This window comes from Schistocerca nitens, chromosome 4, assembly GCF_023898315.1.
Source record: "Schistocerca nitens isolate TAMUIC-IGC-003100 chromosome 4, iqSchNite1.1, whole genome shotgun sequence".
Lineage (NCBI taxonomy): Eukaryota > Metazoa > Arthropoda > Insecta > Orthoptera > Acrididae > Schistocerca > Schistocerca nitens.
The window spans coordinates 385,486,531-385,508,155 of NC_064617.1; the positions used below are offsets into that span (position 1 = coordinate 385,486,531).

Genomic DNA, 21,625 nt, shown 5'->3' on the forward strand with positions numbered 1-21,625 from the left:
GCACCAACTTGGACATGGAAAGTACTACATGACAGGAAGTTTTGGATAAAAATCGGGAGCGGGCCTCTGAGATCCCACTCATATAATGTGGCAAGGATATGACGTCGCCAGGTCAAGTCATATACTTTTCGTAAATCAAAAAGGACAGCAACCAGGTGTTGGCGTCTGGAAAAGGCTGTTCGGATGGCAGACTCGAGGGACACAAGATTATCAGTGGTAGAGCAACCCTGGCAGAAGCTGCACTGTCATGGAGTCAGTAGGCCATGAGACTCCAAAACCCAACCCAACCCAACTGCCGACGACACACCATACATTCCAGCAGCTTGCAAAGAACGTTGGTGAGGATGATGGGCCAACAGCTATCCACATCAAGTGGTTTATACCGGGTTTAAGCACCGGAATGATGGTGCTCTCCCGCCATTGCGATGGAAAGACGCCATTGCACCAGATCCGGTTGAAGACGACGAGGAGATATCGTTTATAGTTAGATGAGAGATGTTTAATCATCTGACTGTGGATCCAATCTGGTCAAGGAGCTGTATCAGGGCAATGTGCAGTGGCATTGAGAAGCTCCCACTCTGTAAATGGGGTGTTATAGGATTCACTGTTGTTTATAGTGAACGACAGGACTTTCCCTTCCAGCCACCGTTTGAAAGTGCAAAAGGCTGTGGGGTAATTCTCTGATGCAGAGGCTTGAACATAGTGCTCAGCAAAGCACTCAGATTATTGCGTTTGCATCAGTAGATAACAAGCCATTTATGTTAACACCGGGAACACCTGTTGGGGGTCTGGTACCCGAAAACACGTTTGATCCTAGCTCAGACTTGGAAAGGTAATGTATGGCACCATATGGTCAAGACATATATCTTGCAACACTCCTGCTTCCGTCGTTTGATAAGTCGGCGAACGTGAGCAAGAAGCCGTTTAAATGCTATGGAGGTGCTCCTCCAGGGAAGGGCGCCGCTTATGCCGCTGTAGAGCTCACCAACACAATTGCTTCAGTGACTTCTGGTGACCACCAGGGGACTGCCTGTCACCGGGGGCACCCTAAAGAGCGAGGGATCACGTTTTCTGCCGCAGAAAGGATTGTTTTAGTCACCTGCTTACCCACCGCATCGATGTTCCCGCGTGGGGGAAATTCAATGGCGACATCAGAGGTGAAAGTTTCCCAGTCCACCTTGTTTATAGCCCATCTGGGGAGGCATACTCGGGCCTGATGCCGGGGCATTGTCAGGAAATGGGGAAGTGGTCACTACCACACAGGTCGTCATGTGCCCTCCAGTGGATAGATGGGAGAAGTTGTGTGCTGCAAATTGATAAATCAATGGCCAAGTAACTACCTTGAGCCACACTGAAATGTGTGGCATCCCCAGTATTTAAGAGGCAGAGGTTGAACTGAGACAGTAAAGTTTTGACATCTTTGCCTCAGCCAGTAAGCACGGTGTCACCCCACAAGGGTTTATGGGCATTAAAATCTCCCAAAAGTAGGAAAGGTTTAGGGAGTTGATCAGTGCAGCTAATAGATTCAGCGATACTGCACCATCTGGAGGAAGATATGAATTGCAAACAGTTATTTCCTGCGCCATCCGTATTCTGACAGCCACAGCTTCAAGAGAGGTTTGAAGGGGCACAGGTTCACTACAGACTGAGTTTAGGACATGACGCAAACTCCACCTGACTCTCGATTATATTTACTATGGTTCCTGTAATATCCCTTATAGCCGCAGAGGGCAGGGGTTTGCATTGACGGGAACCAGGTTTCCTGGAGGGCAAGGCAGAAAGCAGGTGTAAAGCTTAACAGTTGCCATAGCTCAGCCAGGCAGTAGAAAAAACCGCCGCAATTCCACTGGACGATGACATCATCGTGAGACTGGGAAGGCATGGAACATTCAATGAGGCACTTTACACCTCAAGGTCACCTGCTGCCGCCGACTTTTTGCTTGAGCAGTCTATATCCACTGTGTCTGAGGGTCCGGCGAGATCTAGGTCCTCAGCGGACGCCAGAATCTCCACCCCATCCTCAGACACAGAACTTGTAGATAGCGGTGGTGTGGGTGCCACCACAAGTCCCTTGTTCTTAGGGGCCTACTTATTCGATTTCTTGCACTGTTCCTTGGGTTTCCCTGGCTGGGAGGCCTTCACTGAATCAGTCTCCGGGACTGAGGGTGAGCATGAAGCTCTACGAACAGCTGCTATTTGGCTCTTCAGCCGCTTACAGGTATCATCTTTTCCACTAGCAGAAACCTGCGAAGGGAGTGACCCAAGAGACCCCTTCCTAGTGAGAGGAGCCAAAGACGTCTTATGCTTCTCTAGCTCAGAAGTGGGGACTGAAATCCCCAATGGTTGGGGAGGTGTTGCTCCCAAAGTAGGTGGTGCGGGAGCAACACGAAGGGAAGTGCCCCCCACCATCAAGGGAGCAGGTGTAGTCTCTTGGTTCTGAGAGACAACAGGAATTCGAGGAACTGATGGGGTTAGAACTGTTCTCGTAGCAGCAGCGTATGAGGTGGTCATAGCCACAGGTTGTAGGCACTCAAATTTCCTCCTAGCCTCAGTGTTGGTCAGTCGGTCCAGGGTCTTATATTCCATGATTTGCCTCTCTTTCTGTACAATCCTGCAGACTGGTGAGCAAGGTGAATGACGCTCTCCGCAGTTGACACAGATGGGAGGTGGGGCGCATGGAGTATTGGGATGCGATGGACATCCACAATCTTGACATGTGGGGCTGGAAGTACAGCAGGAAGACATATGGCGTAACTTCTAGCACTTAAAGCACTGCATCGGGAGAGGGATAAATGCCTTGACCTTCTCAGGCAATGTGTCACCCTAGAAGGCCATGATGAAGGCATCAGTGGCAACCTGGTTACCCCTTGGACCCTGAAGGACGCACCAGATGAAATGAACACCTCGCCGCTCTAAATTGGCGTGCAGCTCATTGTCAGACTGCCAAAGTAGGTCCCTGTGGAATATAACACTCTGGACCATATTTAAGCTCTTATGGGGCATGCTGGTGACAGAAACATCCCCCAACTTGCCACAAGTGAGTAATGTCCGTGACTGGGCAGAGGATGCTGTTTTTATCAAAACTGACCCAGAGCGCATTTTGGACAAGCCCTCCACCTCCCCAAATTTGTTCTCCAAATACTCCACAAAAAATGAGGCTTCATGGACATGAAACATTCCCCATCAACTCTCGTAAGTACCAGGTACCGGGGTGAATAAGCTTCATTACCATCGTTAGCCTGACATTCCTCCCATGGTGTGGCCAGAGAGGGGAACAACTTGGGGTCATATTTCTTAGCATTAAAGTCAAACTTTGCCTGCTTAGAGACTGCTGGCGCTGTCATCTGCCCTGATGCCACCCACAATGACCAGGAGCCCTCTCCAAGGGCCCCACCCAGCCGCAGCAAAGGCCACCTAGCAGGATGGCCATTGCTGGGAGTCCTGATGTCCCAGGGTGAAAGGCATCTACTCCTTTGCATATGTGGGGAGTTAATGGCGCAGGCATCAGCAGAGCGATCACTGTGTTGTCAGGGGCCTACAACCAACAGGGTACATGGCAGCCACACCATAAAGGACTGGCTACTGTGCTGGATATGAGGTACAAAGAAGTCAATGGTCATCCTGGACACAGAAAGTGACACTGAATGGTGGAAAACGCGCTCAGGAAGGTGTCCAAGCCCAAGAGATGGAGAATGGGCAAGACTGCAATGCAATGAGGAGAAAGTGGGCTACAAATCTCAATGCACGATGCACAATGTAAGGCACCCTTCCCCAATTGGCTCAATCTTTGGGAAAATTTTGAAAAATGGAGGTCAAACCCTACAGGGGGCCACCACATAAAGGCCAAAACGTGTGAGACTCCTTTTAGTCGCATCTTACGACATGCAGGAATACCTCGGGCCTATTCTTACCCCCGGACCTGCTGGGCTGGGGTGGGGTGGGGGGAGGTGAAATGGGGGGGGGGGGGGGGCAGATGCACCAGAGGCTGCCAGCTTCAGACTGTTTTACCTTAACACCTAATCACCTCATCAACATGCAGCACATCTTGAAGTTGTTGTTTTTGAGGTGTATATATCCCTTGTGGTTCAGGTGATTTTTGGCAGACACACAGCAAGCTCATGCAGTGGTTACAACACCAGACATTTTTATAAGAGGTTGGGTTTCTAGAGAGGTAAGCTGTTGGATTATGTTCAATTGAAAGTAGTGTTTTTCACAATCTCAAATAGTGCAATTGGGTATACACTGTCCAAGACAGACAAAGGGTTGCACACCAACATAGCTATTGCTTGCAAAAGATTTTCATGTGAATAATGTATGTAAAATCTCAACAACAGAAGAGTGGGAACAAACCACATTAATTTTGTATGTGGCAAAAATCAGAAGTTCCTTATATCTCTTTAACCACCTTTCAAATATAGTTTCTAGACAAATGTGAGAATAGTATAATATTGAAGAATTTACCCCTTTGTTAACTGTGAGGCAAACTATAGAACTGCAAAACTGATGTCCATTTCAAAAGAATATAGCTGTTACAGAAAAGAGCAACAAGACTTATCCACGAGATAGAGATTCCTGTTGTCAATTGTTCGTGCAGCACAAATACCTAATAACATATCCTTTATATGTATTTAAATTTGTTACTTTTTTATGAAACAACCAACAAATTTATGAAGTGCAGTGATGTACATGATCACAAGACCAGGACAAAATTTAACGATTTCCAATTTCCAGAAAACAACAACATTAAAACTGAGAGGCAGAAGCCCTTGTATTAATGGTTTGATTTGGTTTAACATACTATGAAATTCTCTAAGAAAATCTAAAGAGACTGTTTGTAACACAAAATTAAAATCTTTCCTGACAGAAAATTCTTTATATTTAACAAATTTTTAAGACATTGATTCTAATATGAAACAGTAGCATATCGGCTGTAAAGCAATAACTAGAGACGCAACAATTGCAGTATATAACACATTTTCTAAGTACAATTATTGTCATACTATTTTTTTATGTTTGAAAAAGATTAAAAGATAATCAGCAGGGTTCATTTAAAGTTATTTTTTCACTGTCCTATGATAAATTGCACCAGCCAAAATGCAACCCCACTGTGACTGCTGTTCTTGAACCTGGGATGGGGTGGTTGACATTTGTAAGTAGCTGGAAATCACCCTGACTACTGTCAAATGATTGGCAGCTGTTGTGAATCAGTGTGTTGGACGAACTCCTGAGAGTCATGTATCTGTGACACCGGCACCAGAGGCACCTCAAGTACGATCCTCTCCTGTGGAACCTGTCTCCTCTGTGGAAAGTACAGGATATGTCATTAAACAATCACTTGACTGTGAGTGGCATGTCAATGGTAGATCTCGGCATTTGTACAGGGAGGATGGGGACCATAGAGGACTCAGGGTGGTGTACTGATCGCCCTAACAAACAAGTTTGAGATGCTGTCTTTCACTGAAACTGAGCCAGTGGGTCTCACTTCACCTGTTTTGGGGAAACCTGTGTTGTCCAGTGTCAAGAGGAAGCAAAGGTAGGGTAGGGGTCTATTAATTGTCAGCAGTTCAAATGTATGGCAAATGATGGTGCACCTTAGGGAAATGGCAGCAAGGGAAGGTAAAGGACACCAGGTGCACTCAGTGTGCATGCCTGGGGGCCTCATTCAATTGTTGAAGAGGTTATTCCAGCAGCCACTGAGGGAACAAGGTGCAACCAACTGCAGACTGCGGTGCATGTTAAAAAATATGATGCCCATCATCTGGGCTCCATGGTAATACCTGGATCATTCCAGTGACTGGCAGAGGAGGTTCAAGACCACCTCTGTGCATGGAGTTTCAACAAAGCTCACAATTTGCAGCGTTGTTTCCAGAAACGATTGTGGCCCTTTTGTTCTTTAAGTCAAATGGAAGGACTGAACCAGGGGCCTTGAAAGTTCTGCGGCAAGCTAGGCTGCAACTTCTTGGACTTACGTGACAAGGATAAGGACTGTGGGGTCCCCCTAAATGGGTCAGATATACACTACATGTCATAGGCTGCTACTCAGATAGCTGATAGTGTGTGGGGTGCAAACAAGGGCTTTTTAGATTAAATGTCTATTCATCAAATCCAGATTATTTTAGCTGTAGGAAACTGAGAAGTATCAGTGTAAGATCAACAGAAATGTCTCCCACAGTTCAGATAGTTAAAAGGCCAATGGTTAACTGTCAAAGCATTTGCAACAAAGTGCCCGAGTTTGAAGTGCTCATGAAAACCAGTGAAGCCCCACTTAATACTAGGTGCAGGAAGCTGCTGGTTGAAACCTTACATTGATAGCAGTGAGATTTTTGGGGAAAATTTAAGTGTATATAGAAAGGATACGCAAATGGAAATGGAGATGGTGTATTTGTTGCAGTAGAAAAGAAACACTCAAACTGAAGCTGCATGTGAGGTTGTTTGGGCAAGACTTGAGTATCAGGGGTGTGCATAAAATGGTAATTGGATCCTTCTATCGACCACCAGACTCATCTCTTGATGCAACTAAAAACTTCAGACAAAACTTCAGTTCACTTGTACGTGAGTTCCACAATTATACTGCAATCATCAATGGAAACTTTAATAAACCAATGATTAATTGGAAAAATTACCTTTTGTTAGTGGTGGGCATGATAAGACATCCTGTGAAACATTATTAATGCCTTCTCTGAAAACTACCTAGACCAGATAGTTCAGAACCCCACTCATGATGGTAATACACTGGATCTAATGGCACCAAATAGCACTGACCTCTTTGATTATGCCCACGTTGAAACTGGAATCAGTGCCCATGGTGAGGATGTGACAACAATGATTAACACAGAGAACAACTAAAACAAGCATAAAGGTATATATGTTTAGTAAACTGGATTTAAAAAATCAATATTATCATATCTCAATGAGGAACTTGAATCTTTCATGTCAAGGAACTAATGGCTGAAGTTTAAAAGAATAGTTGAGCATGCACTGGATTGATATATATCCAGTAGAACAGTTCACAATGGGAGGAAACCTGCATGGTAGACAGTCAATGTTAAGAAACTTCTGACAGAATGGAGATTACAGCATAACATGTATAAAACAGAGCGTATGTGTATAGATAGAGAGATGCTGAATGAAATGCATTTGGCTATTAAGAGACAATATCATGAAAATGAAAGTTGCTTGCACTATATAGCGGAGATGCTGAGTCGCAGATAGGCACAACAAAAAGACTCTCACAATTAAAACTTTCGGCCACTAACACATTCATCAACAACACACACACACACACACACACACACACACACACACACACACACACACACACACACACGCACGCACACACACACAGGAGCACGTGCGCACGCACGACTGCAGTCTCAGGCAACTGTAACCACACTGCGAGCAGCAGCACCAGTGCAAGATGGAAGTGGTGACTGGGTAGGGGTAAGGAAGAGGCTGGGGCGGGGAGAGGGAGGGATAGTATGGTGGGGATGGCGGGCAGTGAAGCACTGCAGGTTAGACAGAGGGCAAGGGAGAGGTGGGGAGGAGGGGAAGTAGCAGAAAAGGAGCGAAATAAAGTCTGGGTGTAATGGTGGAATAATGGCTATGTACCGCTGGAATGGGAACAGGGAAGGGGCTGGATGGCTAAGCACAGTGATTAACAAAGGTTGATGCCAGGAGGGTTACAGGAACATAGGATGTATTGCAGTGAAAGTTCGCACTTGCACAATTAAGAAAAGCTGGTGTTGGTGGGAAGGATCCATAAGTTAAGGGATTGGGAGCTGGTGTTGTGTAAGGATGGATGAGTATATTGTGTGGGTTCGGGTCATTGAAATGAATGATATGTTTGGCAGCATGTTTAGTGACAGGGTGGTCCACTTGTTTCTTGACCGCAGTTTGGCGGTGGCCATTCCTGTGGACAGACAGCTTGTTGGTTGTGATGCCTACACAGAATGCAGCACAGCGGCTGCAGCTTAGCTTGTAGATTACATGCCTGGTTTCACAGGTAGCCCTGCCTTTGATGGGATAGGTGATGTTAGTGACCAGGCTGGAGTAGGTGGTGGTAGTGGGAGGGTGTATGGGACAGGTCATGTAACTAGGTCTATTACAGGGGTAGGAGCCACGAGGTAAGGGATTGGGAGCAGGTGTTGTGTAAGGATAGACGAGTATATTGTGTGAGTTCGATAGACGGCAGAATACCACTGTGGGAGGGGTGGGAAGGATAGTGGGCATGACATTTCTCATTTCAGGGACAATGAGAGTTAATCAAAACCCTGGAAGAGAATGTAATTCAGCTGCTCTAGTCCTGGGTGGTACTGAGTTATGAGGGAAATGCTCCTCTGTGGCCGGACAGTGAGACTTTGGGAGGTGTTTGGAGACTGGAAGGGTAAGGCACGGGAGCCTTGTTTTTGTACAAGGTTGGGAGGATAGTTACGATCAGTGAAGGCTTTAGTGAGACCCTCGGTATATTTCAAGAGGGACTGCTTGTCACTGCAGATGTGACGACCAAGGGTGGATAGGCTGTATGGAAGGGACTTTTTGGTATGGAATGGGTAGCAGCTGTCAAAGTGGAGGTATTGCTGGTGGTTAGTAGGTTTGATACGGACAGAGGTACTGATGCAGCCATATTTGAGGTGGAGGTCAAGATCTAGGAAGGTGGCTTGTTGGGTTGAGTAGGAACAAGTGAAACAAATGGGGAGAAGTTGATGACATCCTAGAGGAATGTGTCCTCACCTTCGATCCCGATAGCAAATATGTCATCAGTGAATCTAAACCAGGTGAAGGGTTTAGGATTCTGGGTTTTCAGGAAGATTCCTCTAGACGGCCCACGAATAGGTTGGCATAGGATGGTGCCATACGAGTGCCAGCCGTACTACGGATTTGTTCATAGGTAATGCTTCCACACGAGTGCCCATAGCCGTACTACGGATTTGTTTGTAGGTAATGCTTTCGAAGGAGAAGTAATTGTGGGTGATGATATGGTCATGGTGACTAGGAAGGAGGTTGTTCTTTTGGAATCAGTCGGGAATTGGGAAAGGTAGTGTTCAATAACAGTAGGACCAATGCCATTAGGAATGTTAGTGTACAGGTAGGTGCCATCAATAGTAACGAGCAGGGCACCGTGTGGTAAAGGGACAGGAACTGTGGAGAGTCGGTGGAGGAAATGATTGGTATCCTTTATATAGAAGGTTAGGTTCTGGGTAATAGGTTGAAGGTTTTGGTCTCTGACAGCAAAGATTCTCTCAGTGGGGGTACAGTAACTGGCCACAATGGAGCATCCTGGGTGGTTAGGTTTATGGACTTTAGGAAAGCATGTAGAAGGTAGGAGTGCGGGCAGTGGTAAGGGTGTGCAGAGAGATGGATTCTGGGGAGAGATTCTGGGATGGGCCTAAGGATTTGAATACTGGCTATCCAGTCTTGCTGGATTTCTGGAATGGGGTCACTGTGGCAATGTTTGGAGATGGAATTAACTGACAGCCAGGAGATTCCTCTTGGTTTTTCCATTGTTTGATTTTTGGCTATTATAGAGAAATTCGTGATGTCTTCAACTATCGTAGCAGAGTATTGTCAAATGAAATTTCATGAAAACCAACCACAATTCTGGTCATATGTAAAGGCTGTCAGTGACAGCAAAGTTAGTGTGCAGTCCCTGGTGAACAAGACAGAAACTGAAATTGAGGGCAGCAAATCAAAATCTGAAACTGTTAACTCCATTTTCAAATGTTTCTTTACAAGGGGAAACCCAGGAGAATTTCCCAATTTAATGCTTGTACCACTGAAAAGATGAATGACATAAGTATTAGGTTCAGTGGTGTCAAGAAACAGCTGAAATCATTAAAACTGAACAAAATTCCTGGGGCTGACGAAATCCCTATCAGATTCTATACTGAATTTGTGGCCGAGTTAGCCCCTCTTCTAATTATAATCTATCATAGAACCCTCGAACAAAAAACTGTGCCCAGTAGCTGGAAGAAGGCACAGGTAACACCGGTCTACAAGAATAGTATCAAAGTGATCCACAGAAATACCATACAATATCCTTGACATCAATTTGTTGTAGTATCTTGGAACATATTCTGAGCTCAAACAAAGTGAGCTATCTTGAACGGAATGACCTCTTCCATGCCAACCAGCATGGATTCTGATAACGATCATGCAAAATCCAACTCCTACTTTTCTCACATGTCATACTGTAAGCTTTGGATGAAGGCAGTCAGATAGATGTATTTCTTGATTTTCAAAAAGCATTTGATTCAGCACCACACCTATGTTTACTGTCAAAAGTTCTATTATACTGTACCTCAAGTGAAATTTGCGATTGGATTGAGGACTTTTTGTTAGGGAGGACACAGCATGTCATCCTGGATGAACAGTCATCATGAGATGTAGAAATAACTTTGGGTGTGCCCCAGGAAATTGTGTTGGGACCCTTGCTGTTCATGCTGTATATTGATGACCTTGCAGACAATATTAACAGTAACCTCAGACTTTCTGCAGATGATGTAGTTGTCTATAGTTAAGTAATATCTGAAAGAAGCTGCATAAACATTCAGTCAAATCCTGATAACATTTCAAAGTGGTGCAGAGATTGGCAACTTGGTTTAAATGTTTCAAAATGTACACTGAAGAGCCAAAGAAACTGGTACACCTACCTCCACGAACACACAGAAGAGCCAGAGCACGACATGGCATGGACTCGACTGATGTCTCAAGTAGTGCTGGAGGGAACTGACACCATGAATCCTGCAGGGCTGTCCATAAATCCATAAGAGTATGAGGGGGTGGAGATAGCTTTTGAACACAATGTTGCAAGGCATCCCAGATATGCTCAATAATGTTCACGTCTGGGGAGTTTTGTGGCAGCAGAAGTGTTTAAACTCAGAAGAGTGTTCCTGGAGCCACTCTGTAGCAATTCTGGATGTGGGGTGTCGCATTGTCCTGCTGAAATTGTCCAAGTCCATTGGAATTCACAATGAACATAAATGGATGCAGGTGATCAGACAGGAAGTTTACGTATGTGTCGCCTGTCAGAGTTGTATCTAGATGTATCAGGAGTCCCATATCACTCCAACTGCACATGCCCCACACCATTACAGAACCTCCACCAGCTCGAACAGTCCCCTGCTGACACACAGGGTCCATGGGTTCATAAGGTTGTGTCCATACCCGTACACATCTATCCGCTCGATACAATTTGAAATGAGACTCGTCCAACCCGGCAACATGTTTCCAGTCATCAACATTCCAATGTCAGTTTGTGGTTTGATTTGGTTTTGCTTTGCTTTAGGGCACAAAAAACAACTGGGGTCATACGCAGCCAAGTCAAACCTATAAGAGATGAGTTAAAAAACAACTATAGGTCAGTCCCAATGAACATAATAGAAGACGGCTAAAAACAGGCACATGGAAAAGGGCTAAAAAAAAAGACACCATACAGAAACAGAGGTCCAGAATTAAAAATTAAATTGCCTTCACCACATTCCTTTGGCCGATAATAAGTAAAACGTGGCCAACAGCCCGCACGTCATTTGCTAAAAGGGCCGAGAACTCAGATGGCAAACCAAAGCGGGAATGTAAGGCAAACCAAAGCGGGAATGTTAACAGTTAAAAACTGGGTAGTCCATCAGGAAGTGGCGGACAGTTAAAACTTGGGCGCAATCAAAGTGGTGGGGTAGCACCACTTGCTAAAAAGGCATTGCTCAATAGGCAAGAGGCGGTCACGGCCAAGATGAGGAGGTCATCCAAGCCACTGGAACAGACTTAATAAGCCGGAACTTATTCCCATGAAGCAAGGACAATGCCAAAGGGACACCACCTTCTGACAGATGGCAACACAGAGATCATCGGAGGGAATATAGAAACTCGCCAGTGAGGACTGCAGCCGTGGCAGCAGCATCAGCAGCCTCATTTCCTGGCAGACCGACATGACCAGGAACCCACAGAAACATCACACTGGCACCACCAAGAGTGAGCAAGTGACAGTTTTCCTGGACCCACTGCACTAAGGGATGGGTGGTGTGCAGTGCACATAGACTCTGAAGGGCACTGAGTGAGTCTAAGCAAAGGATACAATCTAAAACGCTGTGTCGCTGGATGTACTCCATGGCCTGATACAGGGCGAAGACCTCAGCTGTAAATACTGAGCAGTGTTCCAGAAGCCGATATCGAAAGACACGGGTGCCAATGACGAAGGCACACCTGACCCCATGGTCAGTCCGAGAGCCATCAGTGTATACAAAGGTACTATCATGAAGTTCCATGTGAAGGTCGTGAAACTGAAGGCGATAGACCGAGGATGGAGTAGCGTCCTTAGGAAGCTAATGAAGGCCAAGGTTAACATGGGCTGCTACACAAAGCCAAGGTGGTGAAGGGTTCACACTCACTGGAAAAGGTGCAGGTAGTGTGAAGTTAAGCCACCGTAGAAAGTGACGAAAGCAGACTCCAAGAGATAACAGTGAAGATGGATGTGCCCCATAATGGCAATCAAAGGAATCATCTAAATAGGAGGCATAGGATGGGTGGCCACGCATGGCACACAAACGGCATGCATACCTGCTGAAAAGAAAGTCACGGCGGTAGGACAGTGATAGTTCAGCAGTTTCAGCACACAGAATCTCAACCGGGCTACTGTAAAAGGTGCCCGTGACCAAACGGATGCCATGATGGTGGATAGTGTTGAGATGGCGTAAGATGGATGGACATGCAGAAGCATAAACAAAGCACCTGTAGTCGAGTTTCGAAAGGACAAGGGACCGGTAACAAACAGAATAGGGTGGTTTGACTGGAACCCCAGGAAGTACCATTGAGGACACGTAGGACATTGAGGAACCGTATACAGCAGGCTGCCAGGAAAGACGCATGGGAGGACGACGAGAGTTTCCTATCAATCATGGTCCCCCATAATTTCGTAGTTTTACGAATGGACGGGCAAAAGGCTCAAGATGCAAAGGTGGTGGGAGAAACCAATTGCATCACCGGAAATTTATAGACAGTTTTGTCAGTGGAAAAGCGAAAGCCATTGTCAATGCTCTAGGAGTAAAGACAATCAAGACATCACTGAAGACGCCACTCAGTGAGACAGGTCTGTGGAGAAATGCAATAGATGGAAAAATAATCAAGAAAAATGAAGCCGAAGATGCTCGGTGGGGGACAGGCCAGTATAGGGTTAATGGCGATAGCAAAGAGGACTACACTCAAGACAGAACCCTGAGGCACACTGTTTTCCTGGATAAAGGTGCCGACAAGGCAGAACCCACACGCACCTTGAAAATGCGGTTTTTTAAAAATGCCTGAAGGAAACAGGGCTGATGGCCACAGAAGTCCCACATGTACAGAGTACGGATACCAGTTCTCCAGCAGGTGTCGCAGGCCTTCTCCAAATTGAAAAACATAGCCACAGTCTGGGAGTTCCGCAGAAAACCATTCATGACATGGGTGGACAAAGTAAAGAGATAGTCAGCTGCAGAATGCTGTGCTCAAAATCCACACTGTGCATTCGTCAGTAAATTGCAAGACTCGAGCCACCATACCAGCCGTCCATGAATCGTACATTCCATCACCTTGCAAATGCAGCTGCTAATAGAGATGAGGTGGTAGCTAGAAGGAAGGTTTTTGTCCTAACCAGGCTTAGGTATGGGTATGACGGTGGCTTCATGCCAGCGTCCGGGAAATGTGCCCTCTGCCCAGATGCGATTGTACATGTTAAACAGAAAGTGCTTGCCCGGAGAGAAAGGTGCCGCAACATCTGAATGTGGATGGCGTCTGGCCCTGGGGCAGAGGATCGGGATGAACTGAGAGCATGATCTAGCTCCCTCACAGTAAAGACGGCATTGTAGCACTCAGGATTCGGAGAAGAGAAGGGTATCGCTCAAGCCTCCTCTGCTCGTTTCCAATGGAGGAAACAGGGTGATAGTGGGAAGAGTTCTAAAACTTCTGCAAAATGGCAGCCCAAGGTGTTGGAGATAGCAATAGGTCCATGAGGACAACGTCTGCACTGTCAGGTCGGAAACTGGGGGATGGGTCTTGGTCGCAGAGAGCAGTCAGAGGTTGGCCCACATGACAGAGGAAGGGGGGGGGGGGTCAGGGGGGGGGGGGGACTGTTAAAAGAACTAGTGAATGAGATCCAGCTAGCTTTTTTGCTGCCTTGAAGAACACGATGACACTTTGTACGCATCTGTTTATAATGAATGCAGTTCACCACCGTAGGATGATGGTTAAAAACGCGGAGAGCACATCTCTGTGTGCAAACTGCACCACGGCATGCCTCAGTCCACCAAGGGATTGGGGCACAACATGGTAAAGAGGAAGTGCGAGGAATGGAACGTTCTGCAGCAGTAAGGATAACTTTTGTGAGATATTCTACCTGGTCATCACAAGTGGGAAAATCTTGTTCTTTGAAGGTCGCCAGGGAAGAGTAAAGCTGTCAGTCAGCCTCAGTAAGTTGCCATTTGGGTGTGCACGCGGATGGAGTAGGAGTCAGCAAACAGATAGCACATGGGAAATGGTCGCTCGAGTAGGGTCAGAAAGAACGGACTACTCAAGACGATGGGCAAGCTGGGCAGTGCAGAAGGATAGGTCCAAATGGGAACAGATGAGCGAGGAGTCAGAAAGAAATGTGGGTGCTCCAGTGTTAAGGCAGAAAAGGTCGAGTTATCTAAGACGATCAGCCAAGAGGGCACCTCTTTGACAGGCTCTGGGAGAATCCCAAAGGGGATGACGTGCATTAAAGTCACCGAGTAGAAAAAATGGGGGAGGTAGCTGCCCAATAAGCTGAAGCAAGTGTGCTCTGGTGACATCAAATGACTGAGGGACATAATGGTACAGAGGGTACAGGTGGGGAAGGAAAAGGCGAACTGTAACAGCTTGAAGATACATAGTCAGGGAGATGGGTTGACTATGAATGCCATCCTGTAAAAGCAGCATGACACCCCCATGAGACGGAATGCCAACCTCAGGCGGGGGTGGGGGGTGGGGGAAGGTCAAAACGAATCATTAGGAAATGTGAAAGCTCAAAGTGGTCATGCGGGCGCAATTTCGTTCTCTGAAGGCAGAGTACAAGCGGATGCTGTGAAACTAAAAGCAGGTGCCGAGTGACAGCTGGTGAAGAGTCACTACTACAGGGCACAGGAGGAGGATCCTGCTCCATGGTGTCCACCGCTGAGAAATGGTTCGTGGTGTGATCTGGTGACACAGAGGCTGGCCAGGCTAACGTTATCACGTAGCAACACCGTTGAAGACAATCTTCGAGTTGGCGAAGGAGAAGACCGTTTGCCTTTGGTGGACTTCTTCGAGCCTTTCTGGTTGGAGGAATATTCCGGTGTTGTTTGGCCGGAGGGACAGAGAAAGTCTTCATGGGAATACTACTCCTGTCCTATCCAGCCTACTGGTAGCTTTGCCCCTTGAGGCAAGAGTTTGACGGCTTGTTGCACAGCTGGACATTGTGATGGTACCTTGACACTGGGCAGTTTCACAACCTCAGAGCTGAATTGGAGGATGCACATCCGCGTGGCCATGTCCTTCATGTAGCGAGAACTATAGGTGCCGGACGGGAGAATGCAGGATTTGCAACTAGCCAGCGACCTACTGGGTAAGGAACTTTTTCATTTATCTGGATCTTCTGGACAGCCCACTCATCAAGATACATGGGACAATCTCGAGAGGAGACGTCATGGCCGCCATTGCAGTTGATACAGAAGGGAGGAGGAGGTGGACAATTGCCCTTGTGCGCATCCGTACAACAGATGACACATTTGGCTGGGTGTCGACAAGATGTTCTAGTGTGGTTGAAACGATGACACTGGTAGCAGCACATAATATCATAGCCTGCTTTGATCTAGTACGGAAGCACCACTTTATCAAAGGTGAGAAAAAGAGTGCGGGTGGGCACTAAGGAGGGATCTACCCTTTTGCATTACATGATGGATGGCTATGATGCCCTGATCAGAGAGGTAAGATTGGATTCCGGCCTCTGTTGGACCTTTGAGCAGCCTGGTGTAAATTACACGAAGGGAAGAATTCAAAGTTCTATGGGCCTCGACACGAACAGGGTAGTCATGGAGAAGCGAGGGAGCAAGCAGTTCTTGTGCTTGAGAACCAGAAGTAGTCTCCAAAAGCAAAGTACCATTCCATAAAAAAGAGAAGGATTTCACAGGGCTGGCAATTGCATCAACACCTTTCTGAATAACAATTGGATTTACCGTGGCGAAGGACTGACCGTCTTCAGTATGTGAGACCATGAGGAACCGTGGTGCGGTGGGAAGGGTCTTTGAATCATTAGCCTCATTACATTTACGTTTCGTAGACGTTGATTGGGAAGATGATTAACTCACTGCGAGAGAATCCCCCACGATTGCCACTGCCTCTGATGGCACACTCCTTCCAACTGGGGGGGCCCTTCACAACAGCGCACACCCACCTTACGTGATTGTTCACACCTCCATAACACCTGACAGAGGGACCAATCGGTAATTTAGAAGGTTGCAGCTCTGGCAATCATCCATCTGTGGGTCTGGCCTGTACCTGGAGTACGTGCAAACCCTATCTGTCAACCTGGGGCTCGGAATCATGCGTTGCCCAGTCACCTGTTACACATCAGACAATTGAGCCGGCCTTCAGGAGCGCACAGAGAGGAATAAGAAAAAGAGGAACCTCAAACTGAGAAGTGGAGAAATAAGAGGAGAAGGGAAACAAAGAAAGGAAAAGGGAGCGAAAAACAAAGGTGAGACTGTTCTTATGTCAGCAACAGACAATGCAGAACATTCTCAGTAACGTCCCAGACATGTTCCCCAAGTGAGGGGAAAAGCATAGCAAGAGGATAGACATGCAGCACAGAAGGGAAAAAATGCTGCAAAGGCTGGGGCCCTGTGGTAGCCAAGCACGAACCCGCCAAAGAGTGGTGAGCCCACTTGGGAAGATCGGAGGATGTCGGTGTTGACAGGCTCAGGCGAGGCATAAAGCTTTGTGTCATGCAGTCATCAAGGGTACACCAGTGGGCCTTCAGCTCTGTAAGCCCATAGCAATGTTGTTTCATTGAATGGTTTACACACTGACACTTATTAAGGGTCCAGCACTGAAATTTGCAGAAGTGTTGCATTTCTGTAATATTGAACAATTCTGTTCAGTCATCACTGGTCCCGTTCTTGCAGGATCTTTTTCTAGCTGCAGCGATGTTGGAGATCTGAAGCTGCAGCGATGTTGGAGATCTGATGTTTTACTGGATTCCTGATATTCACGGCACACTTGTGAAATGGTCATACAGGAAAATCTCCACTTCATCACCACTTCAGAAATTCGGTGTCCCTTCGCTCATGTGCTGACTATAACACCACATTCAAACTCACTCACATCTTGATAACTTGCGACTGTAGCAGCAGTAACCAATTTAACAACTGCACCAGACATTTGTTGTCTTATACAGGTGTTGCTGACTGCACTGCTGTATTCTGCCTGTTTACATACCTCTGTATTTGAATATGCATGCCTATACCAGTTTCTTTGGCACTTCAATGTAAAACTGTGCACTTCATACAACAAAAGAATGTACTATCGTATGACTATAATATCAACTGGTCACTGTTGGAATTGGCAATGCATACAAATAATTGGGTGTAACACTTTCTAGGGATATGAAATGGAATGATAAGATTGTAAAGATAAGGTTAGAATAATTATTACATGCACAGAGGCATTCAAATAATCATCCTTCCCACACTCCATACGTGAATGGAACATGAAGAAACCATAATAACTAGCACAATGGGACATCCCCTCTGCCACGCGTCTCTCAGTGGTTTGCAGAGTATAGATGTACATGCAGATGATGGCTCCATTGAAAGAAAATGCAAATAAATAAATGAACAGCCTGGGCAACAGAAGTGTTCTCTGCAAAGTCTACCATCATTATACAGTAGTCTTGTACAGACTGTGACAGAAGCCCAAACAAAAGGGGACTGATGTACTAGGACATGCATTGATACTATGATATAATGGTATAATGGTTGCTGTGACATCACATTTTAGAGCATATATTCACAATTTTGTTGTTTGCTGGCAAAGATAACAAATGTAAAACTAAAAAAAAACTGGTTGTTGTGACAGACTGATCTGCAGCTTGAACTGTTTCAAAACATCATTACTTATCACATTGTAGCCACTCCATACTTTGTGACATTGGCCCCTTACTTAGCCTGTAGTTTTCATGAATCTCTCACCCAGTGAAAAGTCCACGTGAATGGAAAATAGCACAGGAGACTCCTTTAGATAATAAAGGTAATAGAATTGACTCACATAATTACAGAACAATTTCCTCAGCATTGGTGTGCAGCAGAATTCTTGAACACACTACAAGTTTGATTATAATACTACAAATCATGGATGGAGGGAAACAGGGAGATTCCAAATCCCCAGAATTCTGGATAGTATTTGACATGGACCTCACTGCAGACTGTACACAAAGGTCCAAAAATATTGTTTAGGTTCCTAGATATGTGAATGGCTCGAAGTCTTTTTAAGTAATAGAACCAAGTAAGTAGTTGTCAACGGCAAATATTCACCAGAGACATGGGTATCATCAAAGTGCTCCAGAGAAGTGGGATACGTCTCATTTTATTCTCTACATACATAAATGACCGTACTGACAGGGTGCATAGCAGTTTGCAGCTGTTTACTGATGACACTGTGGCGTACACAAAGGTGCCGTCATCAAGTGACTAGAAATATACAAAATGACTTCGACAAAATTTCTAGTTGGTTTAATGAATGGCAGCTTGCTCTAAATCTAGAAAAATGTAAGTTAACAAGATGAGCAGAAGAAACAGTCCCATACAATTTAAATACAGCAGTAGTAGAGTGCAGCTTGATGCAGGTACTTTGATTAAATATCTAGGCATAATGTTGCAAACCGATACGAGCTGGAATGAGCACATCAGGTTGCTAGTAGGGAAAGGTTGATCTTTGTCTTGTTAGAAGAATTTTGGGAGTGTGTAGCTCATCCATAATGGATGCAGCATATAAAACCCTAGTGCGACCCATTCTTGGTACTGTTCAATATTTGGGAAACCCACTAAGTCTAATTAAAGCAAGACATCGAAGCAATTCAGAGGTGTACTGCTTGATTTGTTACCGGTAGGTTCAATTAGCATGCAAGCTTTATGAAAATGCTTTGTGAACTTTGGAGGGAAATTCCTGGCAGGATCTTTCTGCAAGGCACTACTTTATTGCACAAATTTAGAGAACATGCATTTGAGGCTGACTGCAGAATGTTTATAGCTACTGCTATCAATGAACATTTCATGTTAAGAACCATGAAGATAAAATATGAGAACTTAGGGGCTCGTACAGAGGTTCTTATACAGTTATTTTTCCCTCACTCTATTTGTGAGTGGAACCGTAAAGGAAATGGTTAGTAGTGGTGCTAGCTACTCTCTTCAAAGCACCATATGGAGGTCTGCCAAATAAAGATGTAGATATAGACATTATTTATGGCATTTGTTGTATGTTTCCTAGGTCATTGGTTAAAGCCAACATCTTGTATTGAATATTCCTTTATACCCAGTTTGGTTGCAAGTTGATTAGGTCAACAAATGTACTGTGACAATCTTTTTTGATATGCACTATGTATTCTGAAGTGAAACCCTCACTGAAAATTCCTATTTTCCCACAGTGGTCAGATCTTTTCAATATAGGTTTGAAAGTGTTAATCACATGAATAATCTATTGATTCAAAACTTCTTATTCCCACTGGGGTCCTGATATCTACATAAGTGGTAGTCTTATTTGCATCACTGTATAACAACATAGTGACCACACTGATTGTTAACAATACCACTAAGTGAATGGCTTCATCAAAGTTTTCAATACTTCCTAACTCCTAAATCTGTAATTCTCTTTGTTAGTAAACACGTTCAACCATGCGTTATTTTGTTTTGACAACTAGGTTCCATAGTGCTTTCTCCAGCAGCTTAACTGGTAGTCCACTACAGCAGATTCAGAAATGTCCACCCGAGTCATTTATGACAATAAAACATGCAAAACAAGGAGCCTCTATTTTTAGTAGCTGAATGTTTCCTCTGCTGTTTTTACAGCCTTTTTATAATCTTCTTCCCCCATCAAAGATGGAAAAAAACGACTTGAATGTAGTCTCTCTTCTCAGACTTTAGCTTCCAGTTAAACTATAGGTTTTAGTTTTTTTATAAAAAAGAAAAATTAGTGTTTAATATTTCATCAACACTGAAGTTATTAGTGATGGAGCAAAAGCGCAGACTGGAGAAAGATATACACTGTGCCCCTTTAAAGGATCTATCCTAGTGTCCATCATGAACTATTTAAGCAAGCTGTGGAAAACTTCACCCTGTATGGCAGAACAGGGATTAAAAATATTACTCTCACGAATATGATTACAGGTCTCGTCAAGCTGCACCACGTCACTAGGTCTCAGACTTTTCAGTCAAGTGTAACTTTCTCTGCTGATTATTTTTTTCTTGTGAGAAATACTTTTTGTTGTTTTCCAGCCACACAGGACCTGCAATGGATCAACATCATGACTTCCCCAAACCAACTTCTAAGGATTATAGTCTGTACTTCTTACACACTTCATATTTCTTCTACAAATTATTTACTTTAACTACAAAATTTATGTTGAGATTAACTGGAAACGGGAAGCTCATAAGGGTAAAGGAGACAATGGGCTGTGTTTTTGACGGGCTGTGTCACACAGTTCGGTCTGTCGCCCCAAACAAGATTTCAAGATCAGACTCTAGCGTAAGCAATATTCGGGTGAACGAACGGAAAGGTTTTGTACATTATTCATAAATAATGTTATTACTGTACCCTGTAATATCAAACCTAGTGTGCAGTTCAGACATTAAACGTAAGGAAATCTTCTCTGTTGCACAATCTGAACTACGTTAAAGTTTCTAATCAATGTACAAAAGCTAATGAAGTAACCTGCTTCAATTCCTTAAAACCTTTAGGTTAGCTTGTTAATGTTTGTTATTGTTCGTCCCCCTGTAACTTCTCACAGTCTACTCGCGTAGACTGAAATGTTCTCGGGCTTTGAGCAGGATGATCGTGTCTGAGGAGCAAAAAGTCTTTAAATCTGTCAGTCATCCTATTGAATATATAGTAAGAGACTACTAATGAATTTTGGAGTTAACTTGTAGCTTTCTGAAGTTTAAAGATTCCTGCGAAAACTCTCGTCATCTCAAATTTCTTACCTTGTACGTACTGTCCCGGAATAGGCAGGCATTTCCATAAATCTATTACGACTTTGTTTTCGGCCGCAAGCAGTTTTCGTAGAGCTGGGACATCAAGTCGTTTTACCTTCATATTCAACAACTATGCAATGCATGCACATATCCTCTACATAAACACAAACACTACATGGATGAGTAGAAATATCTCTGGAGTTGGCATTGCGTGCTGCCACAGACATACATTGCTGCATGTCTGTGCGTTCTGCGTATGTTATCATCTGGAGGGATTTTTGGTTAGAAACCGAGTACATATGATTGCAATAGCTAAACACCCATTTTTTGCCAAAAAAGCAGGAAAAATGTGACTGGGACACATACAAGTTACTCTTCTTTCAACGTACACGGTAAGAAAATATTCTCTACTATTAACTCAGTGT

The 21,625-nt window shown here is 44.9% G+C and overlaps 1 protein-coding gene across 1 annotated transcript in view; it reads right to left on the reverse strand.

Moving 5' to 3' along the window:
* Positions 1–21,387, reverse strand: part of LOC126251526 (surfeit locus protein 6 homolog) — an 84,774-nt gene extending 63,387 nt beyond the window's left edge. Inside the window, exon 1 of the mRNA XM_049952017.1 lies at positions 21,210–21,387. Coding sequence (XP_049807974.1) covers positions 21,210–21,321 — 112 coding nt within the window. The 5' untranslated portion in view covers positions 21,322–21,387. The remainder of the gene's footprint in view (positions 1–21,209) is intronic.
* Positions 21,388–21,625: the final 238 nt, after the last annotated feature.